General features: G+C 39.2%; 1 protein-coding gene across 7 annotated transcripts in view; it reads right to left on the reverse strand.

Moving 5' to 3' along the window:
* Window positions 1-25,270, reverse strand: part of nrxn2b (neurexin 2b) — a 339,687-nt gene that overhangs the window by 63,196 nt on the left and 251,221 nt on the right. For all 7 annotated transcript variants that reach the window (XM_065261925.1, XM_065261926.1, XM_065261923.1 and 4 more), the window contains 5 exons: window positions 22,055-22,174; window positions 19,861-20,242; window positions 17,962-18,152; window positions 15,082-15,255; window positions 13,453-13,572 (listed from right to left, as the gene is read on the reverse strand). In XM_065261925.1, coding sequence (XP_065117997.1) covers window positions 13,453-13,572; window positions 15,082-15,255; window positions 17,962-18,152; window positions 19,861-20,242; window positions 22,055-22,174 — 987 coding nt within the window. The remainder of the gene's footprint in view (window positions 1-13,452; window positions 13,573-15,081; window positions 15,256-17,961; window positions 18,153-19,860; window positions 20,243-22,054; window positions 22,175-25,270) is intronic.

Raw genomic sequence — 25,270 nt, forward strand, 5'->3', positions numbered from 1 at the left:
ATCTTAAACACAACACAATAATGACACAGTCAGTGTTAAATCAAACAATGTAAAATCATGTATGACAGACACTAATGCTCTTCAGCATTTTATGTTTCTAGAAACTCTGAGAAGTTTTTCCCTTCAGTGACTTTTACATTTATGGACTGTCAGTACAAAAACATTTATACACTATCAAAAGATCAAATCAATCTCTGGACGTGACCTTTATTTTATCTCTCAAATATTTGAGCAAAACAAATGAATGTAATGGCTTACAAGAGTCACTAAAACACAGCGAGACACTGAGTCCATTATAAAACACATTCAAGACCACAGTCAAACACTTCAGCTTATCACAGTCCAGACATCACTCTTCTCCTTTTATTATAGAGCAAAACCATCTCTCATTTCTTATAATATCATGAGGAAGAGCAAGTTAAACGGATAGTTTACCCAAAAATAAAAATGATGTCATCATTACACCAGTCTCTCTCTCTCTATAGGATTTCTCACTGGAGGTTTCTCAGTAGAGATTCATATTTCAGCTGGCTGTTATAATTGACCTCCTGCTCTCTGGAGTCGCTCCTGTAATACTAAACTACCCGCCCCGGGTCAAACTGCTGTTTAAAAAAGAAAAACTTTATGATTGCTATTCAGTGGATTTAGGATTGGATCTTACTCACCCAGTTTGACGTTTTTCTGAATAGCAACAAACCCACACTACTGACAGCCGTTCGGTGCTTTCATAGGAAACTCAAAAGAGACTTCTGATGACATAACAAGTTAAGACTGCTCATGAAAACCCTCAGAAACGATCACCTGAGAGAGGAATAGTATGAGCTGAAGTGTTTGTATGGGGGTTTTAAAAGCATAATGTAAACTTTGTGTGCAACTGCTTGCCCTAGAGCGATACTTCTGGGTTTTATAAGTTGTGCCACCTGTTTGACAATGGCGGTATTGCAGAAAGCCGTAAATACTCTTCATTGGCAGGAAAGCATTTTCTCTTAATTGACGAGATAACTTGTCAATGACGGTGAAAGAGTTAAAGGACATCTCTCCCTCTCACGCACTTCTGCTTCTGCCTGAACGGTCGATGAACACTGACATGGATCACACAGAAGCGATCATGTCACACCATATGTCTAAAAGCACATCAAACATGTTTGGAGAAAATGAAAACTGATGGACTTTTATGTGTTCAGTGAAGAATGCTCTAAGATGATCACATTGAATGAGATGCTCCACCAGGGATCAACAGCTTCACCAAAGCATTTAACCATCTGATCAAAGTCCTAACCCTAACCCTGGACCAGCTAATGACCATACATAACCAGTTTCCAATCAGTTGTCTATCATGTAAACCCACTAGCATCAGAAACTGGCTTTAGCTGGATTTTCAAGGAGAAAGCCAAGCAGAAAGAGAGAGAGAAATAGAGAGCTTTTCTCTGTTTATCAGGAACTCCCTCAGTTAAAGAAAATAAAGCACGGCTGATTGGGCATGCACTTTAATTACTGGAGTGAAATCTGAAGGGCAGACACATTCTGGGTTGCCAGATCTGCTAAGCTTGCTGGAGACAAGAGAAGATACTGTGTCACTAAGTTAACCAATGTCTCAGAACCAATGACAACCCTCTGAAACAAGCAGCACGTGCTATTGAAGAGTAAAGCTTCATGGGTCTTTTATGAGTCTTGATTTTCCCTTATGTTGTGTAACTCTAAAGTTCAAAGAGGGAAGATCCTTACTGCCGTGAGGCTCAATTTTATCTCTCTGCCACAGCCTGATATTAGACAAACCGCAAGAATCTAGCCAAAAGAAATCTGGAGTAAGATAGATGACCATAAATTTGTCAGTGTTTAAATGTTGGGTGAATATACATGGAGGTCTTTCAGCTAATGTTTGTAAGGGAAGATTAACACAGGTCCATTTCTCAAGAGCTCAGATTTAACACTTTAAACTCCAAAACAATCTCAGGGTCTCAGACGGGAAACTTTTCTTCTTTGAATCTTTGAGTTATCGAGGTCTCAGTCAAATGATTCAAGACTAACAATTATTGGTAGTGGTAAAACCGACAAAAAAAAACTCACGGTTACATTACAGTTTTGAGGCACAGATCAGATCAGCAAAAACTAGGTTGGAAAAATATGATAGGAACAAATAAAGAAATTGAACAAAACACATAAAGTAAGTTCTTACATTGGTATTAGGTACAGAAATTGAATCAAATGAATAATAACACTGTCTTTATTGTATAAATTAAATATAATAAATATTTTTAGAGCTCTCTCTTTGTTTGATTAACATTAATGACACAGACGTAAGTAGGTTAATGGAGGTTACTGTCTCTATAAGATAAGCACGGACCTGGTTTCTGGTTGAATCTACATACACTTAAGACAAAAACCAATGTTTTTATTAGTTAAAGAATACTGTGCCAGATCATTTTGTTTGTATGAGTCCTGTCCAGAACAGAAAAATTCTGTGTTTGCTTTTTTTGAAACGTGTCTCCGTGTATGCACTTTTAAGTGCACTTAAACGTGTTCGTGCCCACAGATGGAGGGTGAATTTCAAACAATGCTTCAGAAAGGAGATTCAGCATAAACAGTCACTCCATAAAAAGAGAAAATGACATTTTTCATTGATCTATTGGCCATCTTTGAAGGGCATAGGGATGATCATTAGGGTTCTATATTAACTCCCGCCAAATGCGGGTTAAAATTAATTTTGGCGGGTGTTAATAAAAACTTACTAGCCAGTTTGTATGAAGGTATATTTGGTGCAAAACAACTGCACACCTGTGACAGTGGAATTTGTATTTGTAGAGATTATCCACACATGTGTATCAGTAAATTTGAAGTCACAGATGAAGAGTTGCAAACTTGTAGATTTTTTTTCTTTCCCTCAAATACAACACAACAGTTACACATTCAAAAATCCTTCAGTGCAGCTGCACAAATCCCATTTTACAAATCACCGATTAAGAAACTCACAAGCTCACGTTTTTTGCTACAATTGCTGCAGTAAATATGGTGCAAAACCTACTTGAACACCTGCATCAAAGTATGTGAAGTCACACACAAATTTTGTACATTCGCAAAATCAGTTTGTGCATCTGTGCGATGAGAGTTGCATGTGTGTAAAAAAATTTTTTCACAAATATTATTTTCTTTTTGAAATATTTTCTAGCACAAACACAAGTACATAAATACAACTGCTTGAATCTGCTGCTACAAGTTTCAAACACTCTTTTTTGTGTGCTCTCTGTTTTGCACCAAATATCTCGAGATAAATGGTGCGAAAGTGATTTGTATACCTGTAGGCTATGTTCAGCACTGCCCACCAGGTGGCGCCTGACACTCACTGAAGCAGAGTTTATTAATTACCAGCAATGTTTCAGCAAGGTAAATCGCCTTTATCAAGGTATTATTTTCACCAAGTGGAGAACAATACAAATGGGAGTGCTAATTATACACAGATGAAGGTAATTACATACAATATTCCAAGGATTCATTAGTAAACAAAATATAAGTTCCATAAATCTCAAACCATCAATATAAATAGATTAAAAAATACAAGCAGCAAATACACACATAGGCCTACATTTAACTAAGATACATGCTTTTTCTTCTAATATACTAATTTGGATGATTATTTCTGTCTTTTTGAATCGGGTAACTGAACAACTAAATTGTTTTTATTATTATCTAAACAGTTGTTCTGATTTCTTAACATTTACCCTGGATGCTAACCCAAATCAAATCAGCTTTTTAGACTTGTGGGTAGCTTGTAATTTTTTACATAGGGATCCGATTAAAAAACCTACAGCTCGTCATACACTATTGAGAGTGGATTCTTATTGTCATGAGCAGGGCCGTACTTTATAAATACCAAGGTCCATATGTATTTTTCTAATAGCAATTGCACAAACAAAAGAAACATTTAAAATCCTTACAATTACCTGCAAAAAAAAGTTTGACCCTGTAAAGTGAAACAATCACACTAACATAAGCACGCTAAAATACTTACCTGTTCCCTTAAAGAAAGAAGAGTTAACTCAAAAGAATAGTTTAAAAATAGTTAAAACAACTGTTCTAAAAGAGCTGATTAAAATTTAATAGACCGGTCTAAGAACAAAACTAACCAGAATAAACCCATACTTAAACCAGTTAAATCCATTTAAACTTATTTAAATAAGAAGAGATTAAATATAAAGGATTTAAAATTATTTATTATAAATATCGTACTGTAAATATTTATTAAATATTTATTGACATACATATTTTACTATAAACATTTATTGATTATTTATTGATCTACATTGATTATTTATTGACACATCTTTTACTGTAAATATTTATTGATTATTTATTTATCTAAATTGTGTACGGTAAACATTTATTGATATATTTATTGAATCATCTATATTGATATATTTATCTAATTATTCTATTTATCTTACTAACTTACCTATTCCATTTTTAATCCTGTTCAGTAAACTGCTAATTAATTTATATAAGTTTTCATGTCTCATGTGTCTTTTCTAATATAACATACACCACTCAAAGAACCTAGAACTGGTCCAGTAGCATAGTTATTACGATTGCAGTGACACAAGTGCTACAACTGCATTTTGTTGAACTTAATCATCCTATAACTTCATTATTGTATATAGCAATTGAGAGGGTATTTTCATCTAGAAAGTGAGGTGAGTTGGACCAATTTTTACTTAGACAGGAGGCCTTTTAGGTATATTAAAGCCTATTAGGTATATGTAGGCCTATGTGTGTATTTGCTGCTTGTATTTTTTAATCTACTTATATTGATGGTTTGAGATTTATGGAACTTATATTTTGTTTACTAATGAATCATTGGAATATTGTATGTAATTACCTTCATCTGTGTATAATTAGCACTCCCATTTGTATTGTTCTCCACTTGGTGAAAATAATACCTTGATAAAGGCGATTTACCTTGCTGAAACATTGCTAGTAATTAATAAACTCTGCTTCAGTGAGTGTCAGGCGCCACCTGGTGGGCAGTGCTGAACATAGCCTACAGGTATACAAATCACTTTCGCACCACTTATCTCGAGATATTTGGTGCAAAACAGAGAGCACACAAAAAAGAGTGTTTGAAAGTTGTAGCAGCAGATTCAAGCAGTTGTATTTATGTACTTGTGTTTGTGCTAGAAAATATTTCAAAAATAAAAAAATATTTGTGAAAAATTTTTTTTACACACATGCAACTCTCATCGCACAGATGCACAAACTGATTTTGCGAATGTACAAAATTTGTGTGTGACTTCACATACTTTGATGCAGGTGTTCAAGTAGGTTTTGCACCATATTTACTGCAGCAATTGTAGCAAAAAACGTGAGCTTGTGAGTTTCTTAATCGGTGATTTGTAAAATGGGATTTGTGCAGCTGCACTGAAGGATTTTTGAATGTGTAACTGTTGTGTTGTATTTGAGGGAAAGAAAAAAAATCTACAAGTTTGCAACTCTTCATCTGTGACTTCAAATTTACTGATACACATGTGTGGATAATCTCTACAAATACAAATTCCACTGTCACAGGTGTGCAGTTGTTTTGCACCAAATATACCTTCATAAGTTTGGCCGGTGATGCATGATACATAATGCTCTGTTCTCGGACATTTATTCCTCTGGCAGTACTTCCTACATTTCCCATGAACACTGTACCGTAATGCTACGTGATGATGTTTCATACACCCATTGGCTGCGCGCAGTTTGCAGTGAAACCAGCGCGAGAAACCATGGAAACGAACGGAGCGCATCCACAAGAACACACAAGGAAGGCGGCACATGCCATAGTCTAAATCTGTTGTGCCCCGGTGTAAATCTCAAGATTTTAGCAGTTAATTAGTGTATTCCTACAAAGATAATAGCGGCAAAAACGGATCTATATGCAATGTAGTTACCCAACTTACGCTTGTAAAAGCGAATGAGCGATGCAGCAGGCGCACTGACGCATACACGCACAAAGCCATGTCCGCGCGTCATTGCGTTTATCCACGCACAACCGCATTCAACGCCACGCGATTAAGTTAGCTTATAAAACATGACGAAACTAAAGTAAGTTTCTAAATTATAATGTTAATCAATCTTATTTTGACTCGATTACTATTGTCTTCTGTGGACATCAGAAATGTTTTGTGCAAAGCAGGGAAAGGGAAGCAGAAAGGAGAGATGATGAGTTTAAGGGAGATAAGAGAAAACTACATCCTCACAGCCTGTCAGGTCTCAAACATTAGAGGAAAACATTTCTGGAAAACCTTTGTCAAGTCTATAGAATTGCATTGTTGCTGAGAAAATCAACACACGTATGAAATTAATATTTAGTTTACTAATGTTTAACTAGGACATACATAAACAGTTAGCAGTTACTATGACTGAGATTATTTTAGTATAGCAGTCATAAAATGACTGGTTTCTTAAAATTTTGTAAAAATATTCTTGTAAAAATAAGTTATTGATCATTGCTATCATTGTATAATTTTGAAAATATGCATGTACGTGAAAGAAAAAACGAAACGAACAATTTGTAGTGGGAACGAATAATTTTAAAGTTAAGGCAGTAGGGCTAAAGGACCATGAGAGTGCCCAAAGTCATCAGAGAGTCTAACGTTAATTAAAACTGCCAAGACATGTCGTATTGAAGAGAGCCTTGCTGGGAGAAGCCTCACTTTATGTGTGTTTTTCATACCAACAATGTTAATAAAATTATCAAATGCATTCATAATTTCTCTTTTTCACCGGAAAAAATTTGGCTATTGGATATGCTGATTGGCCCTGATGATTTGTCTGATTGGTGTTCCCTATCAAAAGCTTTACTCGATGCTGCGCTGCTAAGCGCTATGGGGAAACGTCTTTATCGTTGACCAGCTGAATATAGTGTGCAAACACGTCAATGAAATTGACCCGGAGGTATATAGCCTCGGTTGATGACGACATCACAGCGCACCCGATGCGAGGCTATAAAATAGATGAGCAACAGCTGTGTCATCAGGTCTTTTTATTTTCAGACCAACTACTGAATGAGTGTGTGCTACACTGAAATACAAATCTCTCTCTTACCTTTTGAACTTCACTTGAGATCTTTGTTAGGAGTTAGATTCCAACAAGATAGAGTGTAGACTTTCTCTCTTTCCGATTTTAAAGGAGTTTAAGTTAAAAGGAAAATATGAGTAAGAAGGGTCACGAGCAGTCTAAGTCGTGTTTGTTTTCGCTTTATGGCGAAGGACGACACACACACTTAAAGGAGTAGTCCACTTTAAAGATGGGGTCCATTTACTTTTCATAGTAGGAAAAAAAATACTATGGTAAGTCAATGGGCCCCATCTATAAAGTGGACTACTCCTTTAACTGTTTTGTGTGTTTGGGGGAGGAGCATGCGGTCATGGCTTTGTACAGTCTGATGAGTGCGAGCATTGTGAATCATTCACAATATAAATGATTCGTGCTCGCCGTGATTATTTCTGACCGCAACCTTAAATTAAGTTATATTTCTTCGCGTGATTCCGAAGCGCACTCCGGTGTTTCTTCGGGTTATGTGGGGGTAATTATAATAATGACGTTGATGATATCTCTCTCGGTTCTGCGGAGTTTCATAAACCAGCCTCCGAGCGTTTCTCGCGCAATGAAAGTCGGTCGAGGAGCTTCTCGAGGTGGTAACACGCACCAGGTTGCAAATTGATTGGCCTCGCGAGCCAGAGAACCCCAAACAAAGCAAACTAGCGGATAGGTTTCTATAGTGACAAAGGGAGAGGACGAAACATGAGCCTCTCTCTTTCTTTGAGGATCTCCATGGTGAATTAAATAAATCATGGGAAAGACCATACTCATTGCGTGCTTCATGCCCACGGCGTCAATTTACGACTATCGTGGGTACGAAGACGCGCGGATATACCGAAATGCCACAGGTGGAAGAGACGCACGCGAGTTATCTCTCGCCTGGCTCGGCATCCTCATTAAAGAAGCCTACCCTGCCCACGAAACCGTGTAAAATAACTTCAGCTCTCGTGGGCAAAGCTTATCAAGCCGCAGGTCAGGCTGGTGCTGCGCTGCATACTATGGCAATATTACAGGCATTCCAGGCTGATCTGTTAAAGGATTTGAGTGCAGGCGAGACGATGGACAAAGAGACATTTGACGAGTTGCGTATGACTACAGATCTGTCTCTTCGTGTCATTAAATAAACGGCTTGCGCTATCGGCCGTACTATGTCTGCTCTGGTAAACACAGAGAGGCATTTATGGCTAAATCTGTCAGGCATAAATGAGAAGAATAAAACTTTTCTTTTAAATGCCCCTGTTTCCCCATTGGGTTTATTTGGTGACACGGTTGACTCCGTTGTCACGAAATTCACTGAAGTTAAAAGCATGAGGGAATATTCCACTCTTTACAGTAGGGCTCGCCGGCGGGCGGGGCATATCATGTTACATCAGATCGCTCCGTCCCGTTGCCTTTACGAAGCCTCTCCACCTCCGCCGCCTCTGGGCTTGCGGGGGGGGGGGGGGGGGCGGTTTCCAGCATAATGTTAAAGGCCCTCTGTCTTCAATGTTAAAGGCCCCCCGTGCAGGGTTTTTAGCATTCCCCTAAGAGGAAATAATAAAATTAATACCATTATCAGAGAGTCTGGCAGCGTGGAAACTCCTGCCAGCCGTTTCTGCTTGGGTAATAAGCACAGTACACTTAGGATACATAATCCAATTTATTCGTCGTCCTCCGCACTTCAATGGCGTGATATTCACTTCCGTGAGACCGGAACGAACGCACGTACTGTTGCAAGAAATACAAACTCTACTGATGAAAGGGGCCATAGAACATGTTCCCCTTCCAGAGAGAAGGTCAGGCTTTTACAGCAGATACTTCCTGGTTCTTACAGTCTGCCTAGCTTTATCACCCCGCACACACACAAAATGTATGGATGCAGCACTGGCTCCATTGAGACTCCGGGGCATCCGCATTTTAAATTACATGGATGATAGGCTAATACTAGTAAAATCGCGATAGGTGGCGCTCCAACACAAAAACATTGTGTTAGCACATCTACTTTTCTAGGGTTGAGACTCAACGCCAAGAAAAGCGTTCTTTCTCATGCCCAGAGAATGACTTATTTAGGGATAGTCTGGGATTCGATTACGATGCGGGCACATTTGTCTCCCGCACGAATCGAGGCCATTCAGCATACCCTGAGCAGAGTCAGGCTAGGCCAGGATCTCACTGTGAAATAATATCAGAGGATATTAGGGTTTATGGCATCAGCATCCACGGTGATTCCTTTGGGGCTGTTGCATATGACGCCGTTTCAGAGCCGGAGGGTTTCATCCAAGGGCCAACCCTCAAAGGCTGATTAAAGTGATGCAGCACAGGCTTCATACACTAACTATGTGGATAAGACCCCGGTTTGTTGCCTTGGGTCCCACGCTATGAGCGACTTGTCATCGCAAACTGCTAATGACAGACGCCTCCCTGACGGACTGGGGTGCGACCTTAGATGGTCGTCCAGCTCAAGGGGAATGGGAGGGTCATCAGCTCGGTTGGCACATCAATTGCCTAGAGCTGACGGCTGTATTTCTGGCCCTGAAATATTTTCTCCGCCAAATGAGAAGCTGTCATGTCCTAGTGCGGGTGGACAACACAGCGACAGTCTCATACTTAAGTCACCAGGGAGGTCGGCGCTCGCGCAATCTGAACAAGATAGCGAGGCAGATTTTTCTCTGGGCTCAGGACAAGTTCCTGTCACTCAGAACAGTGTACATCCCAGAAAACCTATATGTAGGAGCAGATTTACTGTCCAGGCAGACATTATCGACTCGGGGATTGGAAACCCCACCCAGACATAGTGTCTCAGATATGGACCTGATTTTACAGAGAGAAAGTGGACCTCTTGGCCTCTTTTCAGATAGCGCAATGTCTCCTTTACTTCTCTCTGAGTTCCCCAGCCCCCCTGGGTCTGGACGCAATGGTGCACACATGGCCGGACAAACGCCTTTATGCGTTTCCTCCAGTGGCGCTGCTCCCGCAGGTTCTAGCCAGAGTTCGCCAGCAAGGCTCTTGCCTCTTTCTGATAGCACCGCGTTGGCTGAACAGAGTATGGTTTTTTTTAGAGATAATATCTCTCCTCAACGGCTCGCCATGGGCAAGTCCGGAGAGGAGGGGCGTTCTGTCTCATGATAATGCATCTCAGGCCCGACCTGTGGAATCTCCATGTTTGGCTCCTAAGGGTACCAACTGAGGGACACAGGTTTGTCGCCTGATGTTACTGACACTATTTTGAGTGCTAGGGCTCCTTCCACTAGAAAGAATTATGCCTTTAAATAGGGTGTCTTTGAAGCATGTTGCATGACACATAATGCAGATCCTGTTAACTGCCAGTTTGCTACAGTTCTGAGTTTTCTGCAGGAAAAGCTGTCAGCAGCTTATGCCCATCCACTCTCAGGTTTTATGTGGCCGCTTTTTCGGCTTGCCACGCTTTGGTGGACGGGGCGCCGCTCGGGAGGCATCCAACGATTGAGGCCTACAGCAAGAACTAAGATTCCTTCGTGGGACCTAGCTATAGTCCTTGAGGGTCTGGTTCAGACCTCCTTTTGAACCTCTAGAGTCAGCGTCTGATAGACTTCTGACGCTAAAGATGGTTGTTCTAATGGCGATAACTTCTTTAAAAAGAATTGGGGATATGCAGGCTCTGGCGATCTCGCCATCCTGTCTAGATTTTGCCCCAGGAATGGTGAAGTTGATTTTACATCCTTATCTTGATTACCTGCGTAAGGTTCCTTTTTCGACTGCACATTCGGTCATTCTTGAGACTTTCTGCCCTCCGGCGTGGTGGAGTTATACCACAGATTGTGTCCAGTCCGTGCTCTTCAGACTTATGTCCACCGCACTAGCCAGTGGCGTAAGTCAGAGCAGTTGTTTGTCTGTTTTGGGGGCCGCAACAGAGGTGCTGCGGCCACCAGGCAGTCCATATCACATTGGGTTAGGGATGCCATTGCTCTTGCCTTTGAGGCGCGCTGTCAAGTCTCGCCAGCAGGTCTGAGAGCTCACTCCACCAGGGGAGTAGCCTCTTCTACTGCTTTAGTGAAAGGGGCCTCCTTGCAGAGCGTTTGTGATGCGGCAGGCTGGTCCTCTCCGCATACATTCATAAGATTTTATAGCTTGGATGCTCATGTCACTCCAGGATCTCCTGTCCTCGAGTCAACATCTCAAGCTGATGTCTATGCCATTTGTCCATAAAAAGGGGTATCCCCCACTGCTACTTTTAGTAAGGGGTGCCTCCTTACAGAGCGTTTGTGATGCGGCGGGCTGGTCCTCTCCGCATACATTCATAAGATTTTATAGCTTGGATGCTCATGTCACTCCAGGGTCTCATGTCCTCGAGTCAACATCTCAAGCTGCTGTCTAAACCATTTTTCCATAAAGGGGTATTCCCCACTGCTATTTATTAGGAAGGGGTGCCTTCTTATAGATGTTTGTGAGGCGGCAGGAGCATCCTTTCCGCACACATCCACTATTTTTAGCTTGGTTGTTTATGTCTGAGATTTCTTTGCGGTCCTTGTGCACACACTTACACATCCGTAAGGGGTCCAGACATCTCCAAGCACGGCAGCGTGGGTATTGTCGTTCCCCATAGCGCTTAGCAGCGCAGCATCGAGTAAAGCTTTTGATAGGGAACGGAGGGGTTACTTGACTGTAACCTTGTTCCCTGAAAAAGCGGAACGAGATGCTGCGCTGTCTTGCCGTACAGTAGATGTCCCAGGACTGGTCTTCAAACAAAAGATCTGATGACACAGCTGTTGCTCATCTATTTTATAGCCTCGCATCGGGTGCGCTGTGATGTCGTCATCAACCGAGGCTATATACCTCCGGGTCAATTTCATTGACGTGTTTGCACACTATATTCAGCTGGTCAACGATAAAGACGTTTCCCCATAGCGCTTAGCAGCGCAGCATCTCGTTCCGCTTTTTTCAGGGAACAAGGTTACAGTCAAGTAACCCCTCCGTTCTCCCGGACACTTTTAACCATGTGCGTACTGAAAACTGCTCACTTTAGCGTCTTCTTGCGGTTAAATTTCAAGCCTTTGAAACAAATGAAAATTATTAACTTCCCTATACATTTGCATATTACTCTGTGCACCATATGCATGGTTCTGCCAAGCCGTGGGGACTGGTCCATACGGATCAACATTACTCATTAGCATTGAACAGTTTAGTGCCCATGCATTTGTGATGAAGAATAGAAAGAAATCTTTCCAGAAAACAATCTGGATCATTTAGCTGATCTAGCTTAAGGCTTCTCATGTTTCAAACCTTACTGTATTTCACTCCAAGCTGCTCAGATTAGAGCGATGCCAAAACACATCCTCAAAAACCACAACCAAAACTGCATGAAGCAGAAGAAAATATGAGCTCATGAATATATATTAGCATGGGCTCTGTCTTTAATAATCTCAGATATTGCTTCATTACTGGTTTCTTTTACACCCCCTGAATGTCCATGAAGGTTTTGTCGCTTCTAGTCATACAGTTATCGCTGCCAATAACCAGGTGAGCTACGTGTGCTGACAGGCGTACCGAGTTGAGTCCCAGTAAGTGATGGTTTCCAGACTTTCTCTTCCGGCTCATATGATTTCCCATCCTCACATACGGATCAGTACAGAAACAGCAGAATGATCAATACACACAGACATGAAAGCGTGCGGTCGCTCTTTCCACAGAAAGAACCAGAAGGATTTCTTACTGATTCAGTCTTAGTTTAAAAAACTACAACAACACTAAATTATTTATCAGGATTAAGGAACTTAAAATCTCAGGCAAAAAAATCTGACAAATTTAAACCAATCAAGGAGAACTGTGTTCATTAGCATGATATATATATATATATATATATTGCACTGTATATATCCACTTTGCACAGAGCTCACAGCAGTAAGAGATCACGCTACACGCTTTTTCTTCATCATTCAGTCCAAGTCATCTATTTCACATTTTAGTTTTGTAATAAAATAAATTAATATGTTAGCACTTCTGAATATTTTATAAATCAACCAGAGCAATCTGTCTCATTATAACTCACAACACACCTAACCTGCTGGTTTAATCATCCTGTCTGCTCGTGTGCATGTTTACTTGTTTAATTCAACCAACCAACATACCACAAGACAGGCCTAACAATTACTCCTTACCAGAAATCACTCGTTGGAAAACAAGATGATAGCAGAGAGTAAAGTCTGAGCACAAGACAGAAAATAAACAGCAGGGCGTCTTCACTTCATTTACAGTCACACTGATGTGATGTTTGGGTTTCAAACAGACCATGACTGCTAAAACATACTGACTAAACCTTAAACAAGCTTAAACTGTCTTCAATCAAACTAAAAGAGCAACAGAAGAAGAGTTGAGCTCTTAAACGTTTAGTAAAGGTCTGAACGTTATGATGGCAGTACTCACGATCACTACAGTATGAGCCGCTGTATGATGTCATAGTGCAGTCACAGGTAAAGCCCTCCCACTGCTGCAGACACACCCCCTGATGATGACATGATTCCTCCGTACAGGTCGTGCTGGGTCCTAAAACACAAACACACACAAACACTTCACATCCAGCTCCAGCACTACTATACTTTATAAACAACTATAATAAAGACTGCTCAGTGTGTGTTTGTCTCTTGGTCAAGTGATGAAACATCTGCTTTTACTTTCTTTGTGTCAGTTTGTCATTCATGAATCAGTCAGCAACAGCTGTCAACATCAGTATGATTCAGATCTCTGATGGATTATATGTTTCTGTGTGAGATTAACCACATTAAACTTGGATCATTAAACCATAGGTCAGTTATTATCTTCACATGCAGCATGAAAAAAACAGAATGAAGCCTCAAGCCCAGAGACGAAACAAAACCTTATTTCACTGATCGTGTCATTTATTCATCAGACGCACATACAGTAACATCCTGAACGTCTAAATGCCTGAAGATTTATTCTTTCTTTCAGATCGTTCTCTTTATCGCATATAATCAGCATCTTATTTTATTCATGATGCAAAAATATGTGCTCTTAAACTGTGTATTGTGTCTTACCATCAGGAATAGTGACATTACATTATTAGAAATGAAAGAGAAATGTAAAGATTAAGAGAGAAACTGGTCTGCAGTCTTTTCTGCTGGGCAGCTAAATGAAATGACATCTTTATAGAGTAATTGGACATTCATTCAGTTAATTGTGTTTTAATCATAAACCTAATAGGGTTTACCAGTGAAGAGAAGTTATAGTCATGACATACTGTATGAACCTGTGCATAGGTGGATTAACCTTATGGGCAATTGGGCACCAAAACTCCACCAAAATATAACCAGGGATACAAAATTCTAATTCTGTAAAAGTAGAATTCCCTTAAAAAACACCTACTGTATTTCAAACATCTTGAAGGAGCTGTATGTCTAAAACATTATAAAACACTGACCTGAATTTTTATTTATATTAGAAATGTAAAAAGATTCGGGGCTTTTGAAATGTCTTTTTAGGGCTGAAACCCTAGAAGCCACTTGGGACTGATTTTAGGTCTCTTCTCTTGGGTTTTAAGAGCTTCATATTAAAGTGTGTTGGGTGGACTTGAATTGAGCTGTGTACAGAATTTAAGGGAGTGTTTTTGGATGTGTATTATTAGGGGATATCTGCTTAATTCAGCCCTGCATGCATTAGTACAGTAGGTGTTCTTCTCTGAACTCTTGAAATATTTCTACAGAATTCAGATTGGATTGGATGTTTGTCCCATTTGGAGTAATCTTGTTAGGCATTGTGGACTCCAAACTTCACAACCACATAGAGCTATGGACATTATAACAATGTCAAATATTTTACCCCAGACTGTAACAGTAATGTCTGTTTATATAAATTTGCTTTGATGGCATATAATGCTCGACTGGCTGTCTGTCACATTGATGATGACTATTAACATTATGTATTTGTAGATCGTTTGAGAGAATGGATGATGAGGAATGGAGAACACATACGGTCTCATCTTTATCTTATTCAGACACATTTATATTTTAGCCTTTCATTTACAGTTACAAAACTGACCATCACATCCTCGATCCACCTGACCGACTCTGTGGAGGGCATCTGCAAGCAGGTCGGGCAAGCGGCCGTTCAGATCCACGGAGGCCAAACACCCCTGGTATCCGTCCCGGGACGCGATCAGCTTGGGCAGACTGTTGTACATGCCCTTGGCTACTCCACCGATGTACAGCTCTCCTGTAGAAACAGCACAAACAAAGTTGTAAGCAATCGTCTGATCTGGGATCATTTCTGACTGATCGAAACACACATTTGTAAAGTGCTATAACTTCTATCAACCTAGAAAATGTGTAAAAGATCAACCCAGTAACTTAGTTTTGGTAAAGCAGTCTCTGCAAACATGTGAAAAAAATAGATAATTGAAATTTGGCTCCCCTTGTGATGTCAGAAGGGGATCCTATTATAATAATACCACCCCTTAATCTGTACTATCCAACCACGGCACTGCAATTTAGTGCAGATTTGCATTTTAAAGGACACACCTACACATTTTTTGCTCACACTTATAAAGTGTACATTTTAACATCTTATAATAAATGATCTTTGGGGTGTATTATGCTACTCTGGAGACAAACCAAACCCTTACCAAAATTAACCATGGTTTTATTGTGGTAAAAGTGTAGTAACCATGGTTTTTGGTGTATTGATTACTATCAGCACTAACCATGGTTTAACTATGCTTTTTGTCAAAACCATGTTTAATTTTTGGTTACCATGGTTTTACTATAGTAACCATGTTTTTTTGTTTTAACTGTACAGTAGTAAAAGCATGGTTCATTTTCATAAGGGAAGATTTATTTGACATCTTAAAAGTCTTGTGAAATCTCCTCTTTAATTGCGGGTGTAAATCCCATAAATGATCGTTCCATGAGTGTATGGTACAAGACTCACACACAGAAGTAACCAAAGCAACACTGCTAAAGTTTTGACTATAAATCTAAATATAAGAAAGTTGGTCATTATTGGTCTTGGCAAGTAAATGGACAGAGGTTTCTCTATATCCACATTACCTCTCTCATCTCATCTCATCTCATCTCTCACCTGACCACTTTACTCAATCACAGTGTCCCAAAATCATATCATAACCGTGTTTTATTTTTAGAGAAAACACAGAGAGACACTGAGTGGAGAAACTCATGATCAGATATTATATTTACTGTGTTATTAGTTTTGCTTCTTTTCTGTATGTAATGAGTTGTATAAAGTTAACACCTGATAATAAAAACAATGGCTTGGTAAAATAATGACATGTTTGTTTACCTTTGCTGTATTTATTTATTTATTCACTGTATAACAATGATTTTCTATCGAACTTTTCTGAACCCAATTAAAAAAGCAGTTACAGATTATTTGTAATCTTTAGTGACATGTTTTCTATAATAAGGTTAAATAAAATGGTTTGTAATAGAGATGATCTGTTCACGATATTACTGTCATTATTATTACAGAACTGTATGAAGAATAAAGTACCATACCCGGTAATACCACACCTCAGTGCAGTATACTGTTTGTCATAATTCACCATTCTTCACAGACATAAGTCCTGTATATGAGTTTAGACTGATCATTCTCTTATTTCTCTCTCTCTCTCTCTCTCTCTTATGGATATACAGATGAAATGAGTTATCACTGTAACTCAAAATGCTTCACAGCTGGTTGCTTTAGTTTTTTCAACTTTTACATTTCTTACAGCATGGCAACCAGTAACCAGACATAACAGATACACTTTAATAAAATCAACTTCTTCAGTACCGTATAGTGATGGACTTCAATAAGACAACAGCATCATTTTGTTTTTTCTCAGTTTCTTCCTGCAATGTTTAACAGATCTTTAAAGACCGGTTTCCTATACATCAAACTGCTTTGATGTGATTTCTCTTTCTTCTTGAGCTGTTTTATTAGTTATAAACTGCTCTTGTGATCAAAATCTCTCTGTGTACTTTCTACTGTCAGGAAAGAAGCAGTTTGTCATAATGCTGGAAGATTTCACTGAATCTGAAGAAGACTGCAGAGTAAAGAAATAGAGACGGTTTGGGTCAGGAGAAAGATGATTATTGGTTTCTGTTTGTCTCACGACTCATGAGAACCAGTGTGCCACCATTTAAGATCTGGATGTGTTTACAATCTATCAATCGCTAAATATATGTTGAAAATATGAATAGTTTTATCCCTCAAACATTTGGTTTCACTTTAAAAGACACAAACAATATTAACCGAGGGGCAACCTTCAGATCTCTCTGACGAAGCCAAGATTTAAACTGCAATTCATCGACTGGCCGCTAGAGGCTCCAAAAGGAAGTCAACACCCATAGACCTCCATGTTAAAGTGACCAACTTTACATAAGAAAATAATATGTTTACAGTCTGGTGCAACAAGTGATTTTGGTGATTTTTATAGGATAGCATTATAGCGAGTAAATAATGAGCTAATAAACATTTTTGGTTGAACTATTTCTTTAAAGATAAACTAAAATGTCCTGCCGCTGATCTCAGCAGGATGTTATCTGGTCGTGAAGCACAAACATGAGAAAAATACTTCTCATATGATCATTTCATTCTTTTCTTTAACTCCTCCCATATCTACTGACACCTGTCTGTCATCCAGACTACAAGAAATAAATGCATCTATAAACATGACACAAAAATACAAACAGAGAATAAAAGTGAAGAGATTGATTGTATAGAGAAAGTGAAGACCCTGATCCTCTTTTCCAGTTACAGGGGTTTTGCCATTTTACAATGTCTTGATTTAGTTTTTTTCTTCTATAAGACACACAAGTTCTTTATCTAATGTGTATGTTTTTTTACATATATACACATGATGAAAATGATATGACTGTGAGAAAGATGTCAATAGTTTGGGTTTCCAGCTGGGTGTCGTACCTTTCAGGTCCAGGTTTCGTGCACCGTTGGAGTGCTGCGTGACGGTGCGAGAGTCGATCTTCAGCGTGTGAACGTTGTTGGTGTCTCGGGAAACCACCACATTATGCCACTGATTGTCATTGAGAGGTTTCTCAGAGTTTCCCTTCATGAGAGACGGTCCGTTCCCCAGATCAAACACATAGTGGACAAACCTGAAGAAAGCATTGAAATCCTCTGTTACATTAATTTCTTCCTTAAATATTTACATCGAACTATGAACGTTTCTTTTATCCTTTCAAGAGAAAAAAACTTTTGCATTTAATAAATAAAATATCAACCAGACTGTGCTTATTTATTTATTTTACCATCAGAAGGGCTGCATATAGACACAAACTATCTGAAGTTAATACTGTCATACCAGTAAAATGACAGAAGATCTGACCAATCCTGTCTCTCATTAGCCGATGACATCATGACAGCAGTATGCAGAAACTGTACAATCATTCATAATACACACAGAATGGACTTAAAACCATGAAGATTATTCTCTAATCTATAGTTTTCACTGAATTACCGCGGTCAATGTTACTTTGTGGTGTTCTTGAAAAATACAAACTATAAAAACAAGAATCCTCCCCTTTAATCATGAGCATGGAGAAATAAAACAGCTAAAGACTTTTCAATACAGCATCACCCACACAACAGATATCTGGTTGCCTGGGGTCGGTTGCACCAGCTTGACGTAAAGAAGTTAGGTGTAAGCATTACTTTTATTTTAACCATAAAAAATTCTTATGCCTACCCTTGACTATATGTAAGATACAAGCTGTGTCCCATTTCAAGGGCTGCAACCTTCTAAGCACGTGACCTCAAAAGGTGAACACTCAGTCTTTAAAGGTGGCAGCCTCAGAAGTACGCGACGAGAACTGAAATGAGACGGTCTAACCTTCGATGGACCCATAATTTCTGAGTCACTTTTATAAGGACACAGCGGAGACGTTTCTGACTTATTTAAATAAATATGGGATCAGACGTATAAAACGTTGATGTAGATAAAACTATTCAACAGTATATCAAATGAATCAACTTAGAAATATACGCAACATAAACAGAATAATATTAACACAAAATATAGCTTATAATACAGAAAGAGTTAAGAAAAGAAAAATGATTTCTAATAAATACACTTTTATTTAATAAAGGTTTTAATTGTTTATTTAAGAATATCCAGCCGTTATATGCAGCCGTCTTGAATCTTGGGATATCCTCGGCTGTGAAGGATTCATTCGTTCTATTCTAAACAGCTGAGAGAAACAAGGACGCATTTTGAGGCTTCATTCTAAGCATATTTTGAATTGGGACGGCCTTACTGGCCTTAAGTCACGCGGCTGTGATGCAATCGGTCTTAAAACACAACATTAGAAGGTCGCAGCCTTTGAATTGGGACACAGCTACAGTTTCAGATGTGCAGTACGCCTACAAGGTGCAACCGGTGTAAATTCTACTTCAGACGTAAAGCGCATCCAGACTAGTCTTACGTCCAGTTTATGCCCAGCTTGATGAACCAGCCCCTGGAAACACAACTATTCAGAAGGTTTGTTCAATCTGCTGAATGTTTGTGTGTTTATTCACATTAAAACCTTTCACACACAAAATCATTACCAGTGTTTCCATATGGTTAAAAACAAACGGATGCCGCAGGTTGGCATGGATTCAGCCCGGATCCAGCCCAGAGTCATCTGCTGTCCAGGCTGTATGTCGACAACGGATTCGATCTTTCTGTGTCACCATTATAAGTTAATGAAGCTTAAACCAATTAAAGCAATTAACCTATTGCTCCCCCTCAATTCAATCAATCACTAAAATCTAAACAGAAGAACGCAACAGCTGTCATTTTTCTGTGATTGTGATGTGACTGACCCTTTCACCAGCTCCACCACGATAAAGTCGCTGCCGTCTCCGCTGTTAAAGAGCAGCAGGCCGTCGCCGGACGTGGTCTTAAACTGGAAGAACAGGTGCATGGACGCGTACGCCTGCAGCGTGGCCAGTGCCAGGTAACTGCCTTTATTTCGAAAGGTCACAGGGTCGGCGATGATGTGGCGCATGCCGAAGCGGGCGTTCAGCTCGCAGTATGATATGTCGCCGTTTTTGCACTGGTCCAGAAAAGGCACGCTGTTGACCGTCAGGCCCTGCAGGTGTCCGATGAAGTTAGATGGGACGACGGAGATGAACCTGCGTTCTGTCATGATGCCCGTCTCGATGTTGTGAAACTCCAGACGGGTGTGGTCGCCGGTCATCTGACCTGCAGCGGGCACAGAGAGTTAATAAACACGTCTGCATTAAATATATAATGGAACGACAACAGGCAGATTCATATAAACCGTTAATATCAAACCATGACCAAGACATGTAGCAGTGTGTTTCACAACTACCATCAGACATTAAGTGAGCGTCTTTAATCTCACATGAGTTTTAGGAAGACATTTTGCTCCATTTTAAAACTACATCATGAAGAAAATGCAACAAATAAAGCGAACACTCTACAGGTCTGAAAACTCATACAGTACAGTTATGACAAATGTCTTAATATAATGATAATTATCACATGCAAAAAAGTGCCATATATTATTTATTTTTCTTGAATATCCATTGAAACGTGAAGTGAATTTTTGCTGGAACACAAAACAAGCAAAAAGGGTCAATGTATACCCAGTACAATTTACACTGAATAAGCTTTCCACTGATGTATACTTTGTTTGATAGGACAATATTTGGCTGAGATACAACAATTAAAAATCTGGAATCTTAGGATGCAAAAAATCGAAATATTGAGAAAATGGGCTTTTACTCTTTTCCCACCATTGATGAGTAATCTTATTTTCTAATTAAGAGAAAATGCTTACAACCCTAACCCTAACAATGATGAGTTTTTACGACAATCCATATTTTCTCTATTATCCACTAGGTGACGCTCTTACTCAACTTTAAAACACTGAAGCATCCACTGACCCCAAAACAGTAAAAACTCTGTGTATGTTTTGATCATCGCTCTGAATTTGATCTTAAACAAAAGTCACACAAAAAATGCAATTATCTCAGCTTTTTGATTAAAAATGTGGTATTTCTGAAAAAAAAAAAAACTAAGCATATTTGGGAGGATGATGTTTTTATTTTTGTTTGAAAGCAGAGGGTCTGTTCTTTCATTTAATATATTGTATGTTTATAGATTTAAAGGAGGCTTTAAACTTTTCAATCATCAAAAATCATAAAAAAGGCTGGCTCTGGTTGGCAACTTTTTTTTAAAACGCTGGCAGGGAAAGAGTTAAAGTTTTCCAAATTAAGTCCTTAGCAACAAATATTACTTATAATAAATAAAGGTTTTGATATAGTAGGAAATTTACAAAATACCTTCATGGAACATGATCTTTACTTAATATCCTAATGATTAGGGATGCACCGTTAGGATTTTTTTGGGCCGATACCGATTTAACCAGGCAACTTCTGGCCGATAACGATATTAAACACTTGTATACAATATTACCTCCTCTTGATATTTCTGCAGAACACTCGTTGCAAATGGCGATTTTTTTTTTTTTTTGGTCTTTATCCGAGATTTTGAAGAAAGCCCAGAACGCAGACATTTAGATCGTATGGATTACGTGAATGAGTAATCTCGCATGATTAACTACAGAATTTATAATTTTTTCCCTCTTCGCACGTCTGACAAACTAATAACTTATTTTGTTTTGGGAAGTATTTAATTATTTATTTAATTAATTATTATTGTTAAAAATGCTGGATTATGCAACAGACATGCAACTCATTATAACGAGTCAATATCAATAATCAATAATAACCTATCGGTATCGGCCTTTCTCGTGCTGTTGCCGATATGCCGATGGTTTCAAATTCATCAAAAATCGGCCGATAAATTACGGCGGCCGATACATCGGTGCATCACTATTAATGATTTTTGGCATTAAAAAAGACAAATCTATAATTTTGACCATATAATATTTCTACAAATCTAGCCGTGTTACTAATGAGTTTTTTTGTGATCCAGGGTTGCATGAGGCTCATATAAGAGCTGATGTTGTGCTCTCTGATGTTTTACCTTCTACAGTGATGTTGTCCACAGACAGATGAAGGTTTCTGCCACGACGAATCACTTTGACTGAATGCCAGTCGTTATCATTGAGTTTCTGTCCGGCTGTCAGAATCTCTGGACCTTTACCTGCGTGAGAGCAGATGAGTCAAACACACAACAACACTAAACACAATACTCATACTGTCACAAGATATTCACACACACACACACACTTGTACCCAACCCCGAAATCTAAACATCATAGAAAATGTTTTCCATTTTTTTATTGCTTTAATATAATTTATAAGCTCTTTAGCTTATCCAACCATCCAAACCCAAACTTTCAGCACTGAGTCTGATCCAGACTGTTATTGTCTATCATTGTTGTTAGTGAAGGAGATTAAAGTGAATATTGAGATGGTCAATAGTAAAACTGCTGTGACTTTAGAACAGGGTTCCCAAAATCTTTCCCTAGAGGGCCGGAGCACTGCATAGTTTAACTCCAACCCTGATCAAACACACCTGAGCAAGCGAATCAAGAGCCGTTTCTCAAAACCAAGTACGCCGAACTCGGACTTGTGTCCTTCGTAGTTCGAACTTGCAAGTTCAGACTCGGAAGAACGAACTCCTGACGCGAAATGCATTCTGGGAAACTTCGCTGTCATAAGTCCACACAAGTCTCCTCTGATGCATCCTCGATAAAATGGGCGAATCAAGAACACATCCGGGGATTTTATGTGAACTTGGGCTTGATGCGAACTTTGAATTGGAACAGTACTTTGAACGCGACTGATGACGTTTCACAAGTCCACAAGAACACAAGTACAGACAAGAACGCATATTGAGAAACGGCTAAGGTCTTCATGATCACTAGACAATCACAGGTGGGTCAGTTTGATTAGTGTTGGACTAAACTCTGTAGTGCTCCGGACCTCCAGGGTAAGATTTGGGGAACCCTGCTGTAGAAGAAGGTTTAGGAAGTGTTTATGGTGTAAAAACATTTGTTCACTGAGGAATTTTAAAAAGGAGATTTGGAGGATAGTATGACCTAAAGAAAACAACTGAATATTTTCATCTAATGGTTTTAATATGATTTATAACAACTTTGACCAAACCAAGCAGTACAATTCCTCAAGGAGGAGACTAATAAACACTTTGAGATTTCTGATCTGAATGTCTCTCAGGTTCAGGTTTAAGTTTGATCTGTTTGGGATTTGCATTATTATTGTTGTGTGATGACGTATATACTGTAGCTCTGTGTGTTCACCTGTATGAGAATGAGAGAATCACTCTGTATGTAGTTCTGACAGGGTATTCTGGGTAATGGACTCCAAGTAAATCATCATGACATCAGATGACACCCCGCTCAAAGTAACTGAAGATATAACCATGAAAACAAACTGTGTGGTATGCGAGACCTGACTCTTTAGACATCACACGCCACATCATTGTGACTTATTCACACTCCAAACACTTTACATGATGTGACGCCTGTCTCCAGCGTGATAACTCGCGGCTATAACACAGCTCAGATCTACAGCAGCTTCATTATTTGCTCTCATATAGATTTTAACTTTGAATAAAAGCATGACTGTACTGTAGATATTTCAAACTTACTGTAAAACAGATCAATATCTATAATAATAAAGTATCCCTGACACGATAAATAATACATGTTTTAAACAGGTCATGAATATTTATACTACTTGCATAATGTAAACTCATTTTATAAGAGAAAAAAAAGTTTGTACAATAACAACAATTGAGTTATTTTGTTTAATGAATAATGTGCTGCTAATAGTACTGTATGGAGGTGCTTGGTGTTGGTAATTTGGTGATTTTGATCTCCTAAGGTTTAAGAGAGTTTAAGAGTTTAAGATTTATAAAGCACACACACTGCAAAAAAATGACTTTCTTACTTAGTATGTTTATCTTGTTTTAATATTTTTATTGAAAACTTCTTAAATCAAGATGTATGTTCCTGATGAGCAAAATGACCTTAAAAAATAAATGTAGTTTTTAGCCAAAAAACTTCAAATTTAAGTGAATTTGTGCCTAAAAGAAGCAAAAAAATCAGCCAATGGGGTAATACAAGCATGACATTTTATTGAATTTTCTAAAGTGTTTAAGAATAATTGGCCAATTTTTTTGATTGTTTCAGCACTAATTCACTTAAATGTGATATTTTTAGTCTAAAAACTAAATGAATGTGTTAATTTTGACAGCCCTAATTTAAACACATGTCATACTGGCAGTGATAAACCAGACTGTCATTATTGATGGACCTCTGGTTAAAAAAGTCCAAAAGAATAAAGGAAGAAATGAGAAATCATGATATGACACGACAAGTGCTAAAACACAAATAGCTTTAAGTCCCCCTGTGGTAGTTTTTATTGTTGTGTATTTGTCTATGTGGTATGGAAAAAACATGTGCAAATACATCATTAAACACAATTGCTGAGTATTTTCTCCATAAAATTAAAGCACCCTCCACGGCATCCTCCACCGCAACAGCACATAGGAAACGATCACAAGCAGGCCGCCCTACCCGTCCAGCCCGCCGCTAAGCCTGGAGGAAAGTGTAAGAGGCGGGCGACCTGGAGATGACTGGGACTGCTCTTCGGAGATGGTGACTTTTCAGTCGGCACCCACCACTTCATAAAAAGAGCAGTTTTCCATTCCTTTTCCAGGACTCCAGAGCATGTTGGGCGCTATGAGCAGTGAAAAGCTGTCTCTTCCTCACTCTTGTCTCTCCAGCATTGTCTCGGGCATTCGAGGAGTATTTCCAGCTGTTCTCACGACCCTTTCCAGTTGCCTATCTGCTGAGTCAGGTGAGTGTTACACCATGCATTGCCCTCCTTCATGTAGCCACCTCGGCAAACACCTCCGCTTGGCTGCCCCACTGTGGTTACATTTGTGGTGCCTCTTATCCCACTCGCATGGCTGCTTAGAGCCTGGTTAAAGCTACCCAGCCCGTCGCATTGCCCGGCGTCCCTCCAAATTTTCTGGAATCCTCTTCACTACAGTGAAAGTTTTTACAGCCCTTACTTCGTATTACACAAGAAAGGTGGTGGGTTAGGACCGATCTTGGATTTGCATTTGCTGAGCCGTGCACTTCACAGAATGGCGTTCAAGATGCTGTCGCAGAAAAGCATTTTTTAATGCATCCAAGATTGGTTTGCAGCCACAGACCTAAAGGACACGTACTTTCATGTCTTTGTTCTCCCTGATATCGATCCTGGG

Source organism: Paramisgurnus dabryanus, chromosome 2, assembly GCF_030506205.2.
Source record: "Paramisgurnus dabryanus chromosome 2, PD_genome_1.1, whole genome shotgun sequence".
Lineage (NCBI taxonomy): Eukaryota > Metazoa > Chordata > Actinopteri > Cypriniformes > Cobitidae > Paramisgurnus > Paramisgurnus dabryanus.